General features: G+C 33.1%; 1 protein-coding gene across 1 annotated transcript in view; it reads left to right on the top strand.

The window, feature by feature from the left end:
- SLC26A7 (solute carrier family 26 (anion exchanger), member 7) overlaps positions 1-15360 on the top strand; it is a 91194-nt gene that overhangs the window by 69500 nt on the left and 6334 nt on the right. Inside the window, exons 11-14 of the mRNA XM_004679736.2 lie at positions 2486-2592; positions 2872-2938; positions 4069-4206; positions 7154-7202. Of these exons, the coding sequence (XP_004679793.1) occupies positions 2486-2592; positions 2872-2938; positions 4069-4206; positions 7154-7202 (361 nt within the window). The remainder of the gene's footprint in view (positions 1-2485; positions 2593-2871; positions 2939-4068; positions 4207-7153; positions 7203-15360) is intronic.

Here is a 15360-nt window from a genome sequence, read left to right as displayed (position 1 = left end):
AAATGTTCTTAAGGGATTATGAAAGCAAAGTTACCAAAGGTAAGCGTATATGAAATAATTTGAAGATTGAAAGTTAAAAAATCATGGAAGATACTATCACATGAAAAATTAGACTTTTATTTCTTTCAGGATTCTTTTACCATTTAATAATGATTCTATTTTTAGTTGTAGGTCACAACCCTTTTATAAGAAATGAGAAAACAGGGATCCAAACTAGAGGTACTTAGGGAATCAGATCTGAGTTTGAGTCACTGAATATAGAATTGAGAATTACAGAAATTTGATAATATGGATCAGTTACCAAAATAGACAGAAAACAGGTCACAGAGAGAGAGGTGACTGAGTCACTACTGAATTATGTTTTACAGGAATGCATTTTCTATAAATATGTGTGTGTTTACATGTGCACATAGATGTATATGTATAAATATATGTATTTCCTACTTGAATTCAACTTTGGGGTCAGCTTGTATGTGGGGGTGGAGAATATGAAGGTAATAAAAATATGTGCCAAATATGGAGGTAATAAAAATATGTGTATACATATATATATATATATATATATATATATACATATATATATATATAATGAAAAAATAGAGATAACTAATTCCTTGTAATTCTGACAACCAGCATTTGAATCTTTAAGAGGAATTGTTGCAGAATAGTTTGGGGATTTATTGTAACCAATGGAACTATTTACTGATCTATGTTATTAATTTCCATTTGATATCTTTTCAAAGCTGTAAGTGTAGCCCCAGGAAATAACTCAGCATTGTAATCCAGGCTTACAATAGATGATGCTGTGGGAGCATAAATAGGCTTTAAAAATAGAACCAGATGGCACTAAAATTTTGGTTGTTCTGATGAATCATGGCCTCCAGGCTCTGTGGTTTTTTTTTTTAAATTGCAGGGACTAGGTTCCTCAATTCCCTATGCAATATTGAACCATGGAGGTTGACCAGAAGGAATTTTACTTACAGAGCTTTTGGTGAGGTCTTACTCTGCCATTCCAGGCAGGTTCAGTCAATATTAGGAGATGAGGAAGAATCAGAGTAGTCCATGGCAAGTTAAAGTAATGATCATAAACTGTAGCCTTATTTTTATATGATTAAGTAGAATACTAGGAAGAAAAAAACACACTGTGTACAAATAAAAGATTCAAGTGAGTGACTATTCATCTGATTAGGGTAAAAAATTTCAGTATTTAACCTGGAAATGAGAATGTAAGAATTATGTAATCATAAGTATAAAATTAGCATTACATTGGATTTTGTTATAATATTTAAAATACATTTCTATACTGGAATATTTATTTCTTCTATATAAAAATATTACAGATAAAAATGCCTTGATTGGCTTCCAAGGACTTGGCTTTTCAAAGTAGCCTATTATTAAGAATCACTCAAGCTAAGAGTTGATAAATAATACAGAAGAAAGTATTTTAAATAGAAAGTTCCCTTAGAAATGTCTCAGGCTTGTTCTGAAAACAAAACAACAATACTTTACAGTTCCCCCAAAGAATCCAGGCTTTATTTTCAGGCTTTTAAAGAAATTTCTAACTCTTATTTCTGTATGGAATTTAATTATGTTGTTTAACATGTAAATCAATAATATAGCTTTCAAACCAGAAAGGAATTTAGAATTGCATGTACAGGGGAAGTGAGTAACAGTGGGGTAAAAGAGTTTGAAAATATTGTTGGTCTACTATTTGGTGAATGCAGAATTTTCTGGTTAGAAAATATAGACTGGACTTCACAAATTATTTTCTTTTAATATTTTTTTTCAACAATAAACTTAGAAATGCCAACTATAATACAATATCTTGTTACAAATTGGAATTCAGGTGGGAATATGGCTGCAATAACATTGTAATTCCAATTAAAAAATAGAATTTTCATATAATCTTTTGAAATATTACCAAGAACTAAGTTTGCTCTGACGTTTAGTTTTCACAAGTTCTCTAGACTTGGGCCCCATACAAATATAATGATAATGATCTTCATAGTTGTTGATCTAAAGTGTCATTGGTCATGGTAGTTTCAGTTATTTTAGCAATAGTTATTTTAAAAGTAATAATAAACTATATGAGCAATTTTTTGAGCAATTCTATAAGATAGCATATTGTTGGGAATAACCAAAAATCTACAACATTTGCTTGCAATATTATTACATAAAATGAGAAAACTGGGAGATTGTGACATGCTTTTGAACCATACACTGACCAATCATTTACAATCATAAAGTGTTGGAAATTGAGTTAGGGTTAGCAGTATCAAAAAATAAAAATAAGGTGCCTTTTCCTTGACGGTGGGCTAGGATTTTTTCTGTGTTCCTGGGCTTCTGTTTGGCACATCTTAATAATATATTCTTGCTGAAAGATTTGGCCACAGCAGATTGTGGATAGGATTGTTAGGAATTTGCCAGTTATTAGGGGGCCGGAACTACCAGTGGGTCCATCTCACGTTTCCTGTTTCTCTTTCAGGGCATCTGGGTCAGTACTTATGTGTTTACAATATGCTTTGCTGCCAACGTGGGGCTGCTGTTTGGAGTGATGGGTACCATTGCCATTGTGATCGGTCGCTTTCCAAGGTAAAGTCTTATTTAAATGTTTGGCGATATGGGACTCTGGGAGCTCAGATGAAATAAATTACATTTGTTAATATCTACTTAGATGCCCCTCTTTTATTATTTTTCTTCCTGAGTATCCAGAGAAGATAGATGTACCAGTGTTTTATAAGCAGATGGGATATAGGATCTAACTAGTTAAGTTCTAATGAGTAATATAAAATGACATATCCATTGTGTTTCTTCCTTGTTCATACAGTGATTAGGAAATGCTATTTTATATTTTATTTGCCTTCATTCTAGATCAAAGACTCTCATTATAAGGGACATGAAAGAAATGGAATTTAAAATGAAGACAGAAACAGATGATGTAAGTTAGTTTCCTTTTCCTTTGTGTAAATATTAACAACTTTTTTGGGCCAAAGAGTTTTAAGTTGTCTATTAAGATCAGATTATCTAAGCAGATAATCTGTGACATTTAAAAACATGGTGATTCTATTTTTAATTTGTGGGAACTTCATATATGAAAGTAGCCACTATACATACATAGGGCGATAGACAAGCAACAAATCAAGAGAGCAATGTAAATATTTTAATAGCATTCATATAAAATGAGAGCATGGTCCATAGAACTACAGTTAACAGTAGAATCATGGTCCAGTTTAGTTCAGGCATTTGGAAACCTCCTTTCCATTACTTAGTTCCATAAAATGTCAAGCTAAAGTGAGAGTCTGTTCTGAATTTATTTGATGAGGGGAGAAGATACGAATATGGAAGGGAGTATTGCCTTTTCCCCCTCATCATAGATAATGAGACTGTACTGTTACAAAAGGTAATTAAGTCCAATGGTTATTAAATGTCACTAGGATGAGTTTCTTGCACAGTGTACACCTTATTAAGAAACAGCTTGCATTAACATTCTTGCCTTTTCTGTTTTTTGGCAATTCAACTGTATTCAATACTTAAGTTCTACTTTCCTGTATTCAGAAATGAACCTTACACAATATAGTACTGTGATGTTTTTTCAATGATAAAAAAAGACTATATTCCAGTCATAATAAAAATGGTTAATACCTGACAGTTACTGACCTTTTATGTCACATTTTTCTGTTTTGTGAAATATTGAATTTTAAGTATTTACTTTAAATTTCAAAACTCAAACAGGTAGTTTTAGAGGATAGTTCTTCCTGCTACTCTTTGGCTATTATAGTCTATTGCCTTCACCAAACCCAGTGAATGGGAATAACCACCATTATTTGAAGTGCTGTAGACTCATCTTATGGATATTAATGTTTCTTAGTAAAGAGGGTACACTTTTTGCCTAGAAGGTGTGATAGCTTATTAAGTTCTCCAGATACGTTACAGTAATGAAAATGTTAGCTCTAGGTTGCTTCCAAAACTGACTGACATGGGACTTGTAAGATTTAGACCCTTTGTATAGCGTTATCCTCTTTCTTTGAATCAGAACTCTGAATCTATTCATTTTTCTCCTCCTCAAAGGAAACACTGCAGAAGGTGAAAATTATCTCAATAAACAACCCACTTGTTTTCCTGAATGCAAAGAAGTTTCATATTGATCTAATGAACATTATCCAAAAGGAAAATGCCAACAATCAGCACCTTGATGATACAAGCAAGGTATAATTAACTGTTTCATGATTAAGATATCATATTGCATGAATTGTAATAGGTGAGACATGGAAACAACTCAAAGCCCATAAATAGATGACTGGATCGAGAAGATGTGGTATATATACAATAGTATATATTATATGTATATCTAGTATACAATAGAATACTAACTATTCAGCAATCCAAAAAGATAAAATAATGCCACTGGCAGCAACATGGATGGATCTAGAAGGGGTCCTGCTCAGTGAAATAAGTCAGAAGGAAAAAGAAACATATCGATGGTTTCATTTATAGGAGGAATATGGGTAACCAAATGAGGGAACAAGGGGTAAAAACAATAAAAACACAACAAAATTTAAAAAAAAACAAAACAATAAAAAGACAACTGTAAATCAGAGCCATTCTGTAGGGGAGGAGGGAAAGAGGTAAAAATGAGGGCAAATATTGCATAAGGGACTATGGCGATGGTGCACGGGTAAACTGGTGGTGGAAATCTACGAGGACTACACCTGAGAAAAGGAAGTAGACATTGTAAAAAAAAAACAAAAAAAAAAACAAAAAAAAAAAAAACAGGAACAACGATGTAAAATATGTATAGAATAAGAAAAAAAAGCAAACAAAAAACATCAAAAAAGATATCATGGTATGGATAATCTTATATCACAATACTTTAAAAAAAAAACCTATCTGTGAATACAGACATATTTAGAGACCTCTTCCCTCATGAAAACCTTATATTGTATATACTTTTTACATGATTTTTGTGGCTAGGTTTAGAGAGTCAGTCTGCTATCCAGCAGGTGGTCTCACAGAATCCTGAGTCCAGTGTCTATCTGGATTTATTTAAGTTATTCTCCTGGAAGTGAAGCAGGGACCGTTTGATGCCATCCTACCCCTGAGTTCAACAGCATTATAACTTTATTATAAAATGCCAGCTTTTTTAATTTCCACATAGTATCTTAATTAAACAAGATATGAATCAAATGTAATTGTGATGATTTGATGTAACTGAGCAATTTGTAATATGTTTCATCCTTAACCCCTCCACAATGTTAAGAAATTAAACTTTGGAGCTATGCTACAAAACTCAGGTTTCTCCTGAGTTTTGGGATCTTAATTGAGTAATTGGATCTATTTGTGTTTCATTTTCTCCTTGTTGAGTGAGATGATTAAAAGGAATATATATTGACCTGGGTCACCTGGATGAAGTAATATTTATCAGATTTCTCCACTGTAGAGTCATACTGTTTCCCCCAATTTCAATACAGTCCTTTTTGGAAGCAAGTCACTAAGTGTAATCCAAGTTCAAGGAGTATGCGTGATGGTCCACCTTCTTGAGGATGGAGGGTCTACATAAATTCTTTGAAAATGTTTGCAAAGATTTCAGGCATGGTATTTTTTTTTTTAAGATTTATTTATTTGTGCATACAGAACTGGGGTACAGGCCAGAGGCTCAGGGGCAGTGAGAGGCTTCACCAGAGACAGAGTGGGGAACAGAACAGGGAGATCAGCGAAGTACACTGCTGAGGGGAGCAGCGGGCGGGTCAGGAGAGGTCTGCCACCATGTGGTCACCTCCGGGGCAGGCGGGGATCAAACTCATGCGGAAGCGGCTTTAGATTCTCAGTGCTGTGCTTTAACCCGCTGCGCCATCAGGGAGGGCCCAGGCATGGTATTTTTAAGAAAAGTGAAAGGAAACACATTTACTGAATATCTTTCATAGCTACATAACTTATTACCAGCCCCATGATGTAAATGGCATTTACATTATAAAATTCCGTTTTATTTTCAATAAAATGGAAGTTGAGACTTTGAAATGTAAATATCCTGGTGGAAATTGTACATTTGGTGGCTGTCAGTTAGATTTAAAATATAAAAGTTGCACCACTAAGCATCAAAATATTAAATGGGGTCCTCCGTGATGGCACAATGGATTGAAGTAGCGCAGCAGACCTCTCCTGTCTCACCTACTGCTCCCCTCAGCAGTGCATTTCAGTAGATATGCCTGTTCTGCTCCCCACTCTATCTACAGTGAATCCTCTCACTCCCCCTGCATCTCTGGTCTGTACCGCAGTTCTTGTGTGCATGAATAAATAAATCTTAAAAAAAAAAAAAAGAAATGTTCTCTAGTAGGCCTTTAAGACGAAAACTGATGTCATGGAAGAAGTAATATAATACAGTGTTTAGCATGAGGCATGAAATGGAAAGACATGAACTTTTGCTTAGTTCAGGTTCATAGGAGCTTCTTTGGTTTAATTTAACTTTGGTCAATTTAAATTAACTTTGGTTAATTTATTTCACCTTTCCATTGTAAACTTGTTTTGAAGATTAAATAACTATCATAAAGTCCATATAAGATATATAGTAAGTATTCAAAAAATATTTGGCATCTTCAACAATATGAAATATAACATTATTTCAGAAGTAGATAGCATGTTATCTCATTTGAGGCATCAATTATTTTCAATTTCAAATACATTTAATTATAAGGTGCAGAATAATTTTTATTCTCCAGCATTTCCATAAATCGTGATTTTTTTTTTCAGGGAGCCATAGATGAATAGTTAACTTTTGTAAAATATGAAACAAATGCTTAGTGTTTCTCAGAGAATGTGGTGCTAATGAGGTTAATTTCTAATTGGATATAATAAATGAAAAGCATATGCAAATATATAACTCCTGATAAAAAATCAAAACAAACTTAGTCTTGCCGAAAATGAACAAAAAAGATAATCTGACATGATAACATAAAGTATCTACAATGCTAATATGTAATTAAACTAATTATCATTTGATTAGTATGGCTTATTATACTTTCTTTTCCATTAAAAAAGCTAGTGAAAGTAGTTACTGGATACTAGTTTCTGTTATTTATGGAGATAAAAATTATATACTTTCTTCAAGGGTAGAAATAAATTTTAGTAACATAAGTCTATATATCTCTTTTCATTTCAGTGTGAACAAAACACCTTGCTCAATTCTCTATCCAATGGCAACTGCAATGGTGAGTTAAAATAATAATAATAAGTAAAACACAGCTAAGTGTTCTGACTTTAAATAGACAGAAGAAGGAAATCTTCTCCCTGCCTTCTCTGTTCCTCTCTCTCTCTCATTCTCTACTTTCTCCTCCTCACACTTCCCACTCTGTCCTCCTTGACTCTCCTCTTTCTCTGCTCTATCCTTCTCATCCCTTCTCTCACTTCTCTTTTCCTCTTCTCACTCTCCTGTCTCTTATGCTCCTTTTTACTTCTTCATTTTCCTCGTAATCCTCTTGCTCTGTCTTATAAATGAAATATAGTAAATTATGTATTTCTCTACATAAGATGAGTTGAAACTTTATTATGAGCAGTTAAAAATAACTGAAATATTAAATAAATGGAAATATAATGCCCATTGATTACAATATTCAATATTGAAAAGTTGCCTATTCTTGAACTTATTTTGTAGTTATAAATATAATCCCAATAAAATTCCAATAGGACATTCTATGACAATTGACACATTCATTCTAAATTTTTGTAGGAATTTGAATGACCAAGAATAGACAAGATCTTCTTAAAATATATGAACAAAGAGGAAATCATGTTTTCTTAGTTATCAAGAGATATTATAAAATTTTAATAATCAAAGCAGTGCAGTGTTGGTTTAGAGATAAGTGACCAGATCTAAAGGACAGAGTAGAGAGAGTCTAGATTGAAAAAGTAACCTTCTTATATATACTGGTGTTTATTTATAATTAAATTGGTACTACTGAGCAGGGAAGAAAGAACAACCTTGTTAAAATGCGATGATGTGATGATGATGTTTCCATAGAGAATGAAATTAGACCCATGCCTCACAACACACCCTTGATAGCATGTATATGAAAGTCCTAAAGGTGGTAAAAAATATATAAGTTTAGGAATATATACAAGAATTTTAAAGTATTAAGCATACAGTTATATCATTAAATTTGACTAGATGATTATTAAGAGTTTTTATTTACCTAAATGCACCACGTAGCACATTAGAAAATAAGTCAGAGTAGAAGTTAGGTGAGGCACCTGAAATGGAGAATAAACATCATTATATTTATAACATATAAATATAGCAGAATAAAATTAATATTATGTTAACATATGAATGAATTCCATTGACTCACATCAATGCAGACAAAACTCAGATGTCAGCTTCTGTGACCTTTTCTGACATTGTGCTCTCATGGATTGTTAATTAAATTTGAGTACAGTACTTATTTAATGGTGAATTCTTAGCCTTTCACTCTCTTGCTGATCATTAGACCACACTCACTTTGCATAGCCTACAACCTTACGGATAACATCAGCATTGCTGTGCCATTCTAAGAACTCTGGCACACAGTGTTGACGGAATTGGTCAGAATATTTTTCCCACCCTCACTCTGCTCTCCACTCTCTGACACTCCCAGTACCTTGGCTCCAACCTTCTCTCCCTCTTATTCAGGACTTCTTTTGCTTTCAGTGCCAAGATGATGTTCACTGCTTATATTCATCACAATTTTTTTTACTAAAACCTGTAATTCAGTTACATTTTCATTTCTCTGACTTTGATACTGTCCTTATTGATGGTCAAAATGAATTAGGTTGCTTGTCATTTTTTTTTTCCTGCTATGAGATTGAAAAGATTTCAGCATGCAGTGAGCAGAGCTGGCACTCTTGGGTGTCAGAGGAAAGGAGAAAGTAATGCAAATAACAATACTGAATCTTTGAAACTCTCAAACCAGGATAACAGGGCACCAGAAGAGAAGAGAAAAGAGAAGATAAGTTTATTTGGAGGTCTAAGATACTTGGAAATCATCCAAGAAACATTCAGTATGTTTTTGGAACCACCATATAGATTTAGAGCTGACTGTATCAAAGGGAGATATTAGCTGAGCAAAGGAGTAGAAAAAGGAAAGAAAATGAAAAATATCCTTCTCTCCAGCATTCTTTCCAAAAGGAAAGATTTGTAGTTGAGTACATGGTTAAATAATCAAACTATATGAAACAAACTATGCAAGTTATAAGGTGGAAGTCATAGTTCTCTAAATGAAAACAAAAAGTGCTCAACTATAGAGAACATTTCCACTACCATGTTTGATAGAAGGTCTTTTAGGTACTTTAGTTACTACAAAGAGGCACTCTGTTAAGGTCTCTCTTAGCATTATTATTTTTGCTCTTTCTCTGCTTCTCCACCTGCATCACTTCTAATCATCCTCTAGGTATCAGCTCACACATTCCACTTTTCCTTTAACCTCTGCATTTATTCATTAATACCTTTGTTCACGTGACAGATTTTTTTTTTGCATTGACTGAACATCTATTAATCCCTGAGAACATTGAGAGGGGTTGCATATTTAAGGATGAAATACGTAGGCATGATTTTGCCACCATGGATCCTGAAATCTAGAGCAAGCTGTCCACCCTCATTTCCACTCTCCACTTATGAAACAAACAACAGTGTTCCTATTCCTGTTATAATAAATTGTCATTAACTTAATGACTTATAATAATATATACATGGTCTCTTCCTCTATCTTTAACATAGTAGTATGGCATTTTCAACTCTCTCTAACCTATTATTCTGTTACGACAACTCCTTTTCTAACTTTGATTCTACTCACAAATTCCATAGAAATCCTTATCCTTACACAATTACATTGGGTCTTTTAATTATATTGCACTCCCTGCTTTCACCTCACCTAATCTAGGATAATCACCCCATTTTAAGGTTCTTAATTTAATCAAGTCCATAAAGTCCCTCTAGGTAAAGCAACTATATAGAGGCCTTTGAAATTGTGATGTGGGTATCACTGAGAGGTCATTATTATGTCTAACACACCAGGTAGTCCCTAAGCTTCCTTTGCACTTTCTAAAATTTACATGGAGTCACAAGAGATTCCAGAAAGCCAAAGAAGTACTAAAAAAGAACAAAAGATAATATAGCACACTATGATTTCAGGCTATATTTAAAGCTATAAATATCAAACAGTATGCAATTGGCATAAAAATAGCAGAATAGATCCATGGAACAGAATTGATATCCCAGAAATAAACCCAAGCATATGTGGTCTATTAACATTTGACAGGGAAGCCAGGAATAACCAGTGGCAAAAAACACAGTACATTTTATAACTGGTGCTGGGACAATTGAATATTTACATGTAAAAAAATAAAATCCATGCCCTGTTTTATATCAGTCAGAAACATTAACTCAAAGCATACTAAAGACTTAATGTATAACCTGAAACTATGAAACTCCTGGAAGAAAACACAAGAATTAATGTGGATTGATGTGGATTTTATTAGCTGTGATGCTCTAGCACAAGCAAAACATAAAAAATAAACAAGTGGGGGACTACATCAAACTAGAAAGCTACTGCCCAGCAAGAGAAACTATCAACCAAGTGAAAAAACAACCTGTGGAATGGGGAAAAAAAAAATATGTGCAAACCAGATTATCTGTAATGGGCTAATATCTAAAATATATAAAGAACACATATAACTTGATAGCAAATTCCAATAAACAAATAATTAAAAAATGGGTAAATGACTGAATAAACATTTTTCTAAAAAAAGATATTAAAATGGCCAACAAATACATAAAAATATGTTCAACATCATTAGGGAATTGCAAATTAAATCAGAGAGAAGTATCACATACCTGTATAAATGAAAAAAGAAAAATGACAACAAATGCTGGAGTTGATATGGTGAAAAGGGAAACCTTGTGCACTGTTGCTAGTATAAATTGATACACTCACTCTGCATAATTTTTCTAGCCTTCACAATACTTCAAATTACTGTAACTGGTCTCCTGATTTGGGTGTGAGCCTGTAGAGAGCAGAGGCCACTTCCCTCACATTTTTTTAGGTCAGTTCATATGTCTCTATTGATTGCTTGAATGAATATATGAATGAATGAACCAATGGACAAACAAATGAAATGCTCAATAATATGAATGTTTTCCAAAGATAGTATTGTAATTTTTCATAAATATTTCTTACCTCATTTTCTTGAGAAAGTGGTGAGGTAAATTTGCTTTTCAATAGTTAATTGATATCAGAAAATACCTTCTTTTAAAAAATTACGAGTTACTCACTGACTGTCAAGAACCTTTTGAAGTATATGAAAAGCACTCTAAATTACACAACTATGAATACTTTTTAATTAAAGGAGTTAATGAATATTCTGCAGGAAAGAGCTGGCTTCCACAGTCTGGAGTTAATTGCCCACCCACACCTGATGGTTAATTTCTTTCTGAAATGTTTTTTGTAGATAAAGCCCATCATTTACCACATCCCACATGGGTATAGATAAGTTGTCTCCTTTGCACATGCTCCAAGCTTACCTCATTTTGCTTAAGGCAGGATATTAGCTGTGCGTTCACTTCACTCATTCCTACGACGATGTGATTTTTATTGCTCTGGTTGATTTACTTAGAAGCGTAGAACACAAGGTTATAGCTATAAAATCAGTACAATGAGGAACTGAGAGGAGACTACATAAAAGAAAACTTCACTTATATTTTGAAGAGATTTCAGAAATGCCTGTTGTCTTTAAATTTTCATTTTAGTGAATTAGTAAATTTGCCATTAAGGATATGTTTTTTTATTTAGAAAAGACATCAGGAATTACTTCTCTTAAAATACTTACTTGAATTATTATCACAATATAGGGCATAAACTTTTGCTTGGTTTGTTTTACTGTGTTTTGGAAGCTCTAAAAAGATGTGCATCTCTTGATTAAAGGAACAGGTAAGAGGACTGAAACAGTGAAAGGGAAATTTTTGTATCACTTTTGATAAAAATCCAAATGTTTTCATAGTTATCACTGTGTAACTTACAAAATAATTTCAAGAAAAGATATAACATGGCCAAATATAATTTATAAGGAAAATAAATGTAATAGAACAGGAAAATAAAACTTGTGTTTTAAATTATTTCCTATACTTTTTAACCATAATTTATCTGTCTATATAACATCTACACAGATTGTTTTTTCACTGTAATATTTTTAAATTTAATTTGGACAAATAAATTTCTTATCAACTAGTAATGGATTACTGAAGAACTGAGTTGGTAGAAATTCTAAGATTTTCTTGACGTCAGTGGAAAAGTTCCATGATATACTAGCCGTGTATGTCTGGCTAAGTAAGAAGTGACAATGATAGAACTCATGTTATATAGTAATAATTATAATTAATAATTGTATATAGCTTCTTTCAGCAAAAACAATGGGTTGATAGGTCTTCTAAATAAAATAATTGCTAAAAGTCATTCAGATTATATTTTTACAAATTAAACCTCTCTTATAGCTATTCTGATAGCTACCATGGCTATTCTGATTTCTAAAAATAATCAGACTTAAAGTTCTCAGAAAAATTCTTTATTTTTTTTATTTTGGGCATGAAATTTAGTGAAAACTGTATACTACTGACAATGATGCAGAAAATTTTGGAATAAGAAATTTAGCTTATAGCTTGCTTTTAAATCGGTACCTTTTTATAAAAGTCGCACCATTTGTTAAGGACAGTGCTATAGAAGATAGGGGAAAAGAGTACTAATTTTGTCATCAAATTGTGTCATTATTATTTTACAATCTGTTACTAAAGATATCAGTGGTTTAAAACACTTATTTAATCAAAGCTATTGGATTTAAAAGATTTCTTTATCATAACGAGAGTATGCACCTTTAAGCTGTATTGTGCAGGTAAATCTTTAACAAACAACACTTGGAGGGGAGGATATGGCAGAGGTGGGTGAGAACCCATGAGCTATAGTATTTGCCAGTTTTCATGTTGCAAATATTTCTATGACTGATTGCAACCTGCTAGCGTGCTGTTGTCTAGCATACAGTTGGGAAGATTTGTATACAATTGACATATTGAAAAAGTGTGAAAGAGCTGATCTGCACCTGTTCTAATCCACATGAAGAAATCACATTTGGTAGCTCTCATACACATTCCTTTCAATCTCTAAAGTGTATATGGTTCAAAAGCATCTGTATAGGTTCCTACAACTCTCAAGCTCCATGGCACATTGCAAACATGAATTGTCTTACTAAAACTTTTTCTGTCTTACTATGCAAGAAAATATTATATCCAATTCACATAGTTATATCATGAATTATTGAACTTTTCTAAAAAAAAGTTATCTGATATTTGTTAGATTTTTTTAGATTCTAAAATGTTCTCAAGTTAGTTAAATATTTTTGAATCATGAAATATATACAAGGAAATATAGTTATATAAGATTATATAATGAACCATATGTCTCAAGGAATCTTAGTATTGATTTGGTAATTCTGTCTCTTTAATGTTAAAGTAGAATAAAAGTGTCTATAATTATAATGGTGCTACTCTGTACATGTATGCATTTATAGGATTAGGATATAACAGGAATAAAGAAATCCATATTTCTTTTACTTAAGCTATGTGTGCTATTAATCCCTTCCTATCTCTGATAATGAGCAAAGTACATCATATCTGAGGATATAAATAAGTATTTGTTGCATCCTTAGAGATAAGTCCTATGTTTAATTCAGCAAATAGTAATTGATATTAAGTGGTAAGTGGATGAGCTAAATTGTAGTTACTTTCAATTTTTGTCTGAGGTTCTAATTTACTGTTCTTAACCAATGGAAGCATAGCCTAAATTTATACCTACTGCTTATTCTTCCCTCCTATGAGGTAATTAGAGCATAAGATAGCATTATTGAAGTTCCTGGCATGCAGCAGTTTCTAGTAAGAATAGGTTGAATGAAAGCAGGAGAATTTAAAGATTACAAACAATCATTAATGTTCACTAAAGCTGTCCCTATAATCTGAATACTTAACATCAGCAAGTCATCTCTACTTTTGGAATTATATATGTCCTTCAAATCCACTTTTATACAAATCCTTCCTTGATCATTCCAAAAATATTTCTCCTTTTTAATGCCCATTCTTTGTTGCTTTTAATAATATGTCATTTGTATATTAATTCTATTCTTGCCATTCAAGAATAAGCTCCTACAAGAAAAGAATGGAAGCTTACATTTATATCATTCACTGCAGTTCAAAAATTGAACATAACACATGCTCGATAGTTATTATTTCAACTAATAGATATGAATGGAGATCTGCAGGTGAAAACTGGAAACAAATCCTGTACCTGAATACCCCTTTTCAAATACATACCACCTGTTTCTCCTTTTCCTAGGAGTGTGCTCTGTATAACTATTCAGTTTACCCTATATGTTCTGCTTACCTGTTTTTGTTTCTAAATGGCAGCTTTTAAAAATACAAATTTTCCTTCATATATCACCTCAATGCTAGTTGAGAAGCAACCATACTTGCACTTTTTTTGTAGCCACTGTAGGATAAAACCATGGACATTTTAAATAGCAAAACTATCCCAGTTATTTTATATTTTGAGAGACTTCCAACATAGTTTAGAGCTCTAGCTGGCAGAGGAACATTCTCCATGGTCTTCAGTACCAGGGACTATTGGGCTCCTCTGAGCTCACTGTTGCTTCTTATTTGATATACACCTTCCCTTTAGAAGCAACCATCATCATGAAGCTTGCAAAGTCTGGAAAAAAAATTTCAGGTAACCCCAAGAAAATTAACTCCTCCCCAAAGAGGTAGAAGATAGTGAAAATGAAGACTTGCTGGCAGACAAAGATGATAGCCATGGAAATTTGGTTATCACCCCTCAGAAAAAAAGGCAAATTCACCAAAACTCCAACAGAGAAGAATCCTGTAACAAATATGCATGTGGTTACCACACGGACCAAGAAAGCAATTGTCACTCCTGGCAAGGAGACAGCAACCATACACGCCAAGAAGACAGTTACATCAATCAGTAACAACACCTGGCAAGAAGGGGGCCCAACCAGGCAAAGCATTAGTAACAACTCCTGGTAAGAGGAGTGCAGTCACCCCAGGCAAGGGAGGGAAGAATGGCAAGAATACTAAGAAGGAAGGCAGCAATGAGGAAGATGATAATTTGGCTACCTGTGAAATAAGTTGTTTAGCTTATCTCACCACCGTCCATTAGCTATCTAATCATTACCCTAAAGAGTATTTCAATACTCAAAATCAAAGAGTTCAGAATTAACAGGTTAACTTAATATTTTCAAAAGTGTTAAGAATGTGTTGTTAAGCACTATCCCCCCCCCCCC

Source organism: Condylura cristata, unplaced genomic scaffold, assembly GCF_000260355.1.
Source record: "Condylura cristata isolate star-nosed mole 26May11 unplaced genomic scaffold, ConCri1.0 scaffold00009, whole genome shotgun sequence".
Classification (NCBI taxonomy): Eukaryota; Metazoa; Chordata; class Mammalia; order Eulipotyphla; family Talpidae; genus Condylura; species Condylura cristata.
The sequence above is the reverse complement of the archived record's forward strand: the minus strand, read 5'-3'. Positions and strand labels throughout refer to the sequence as shown.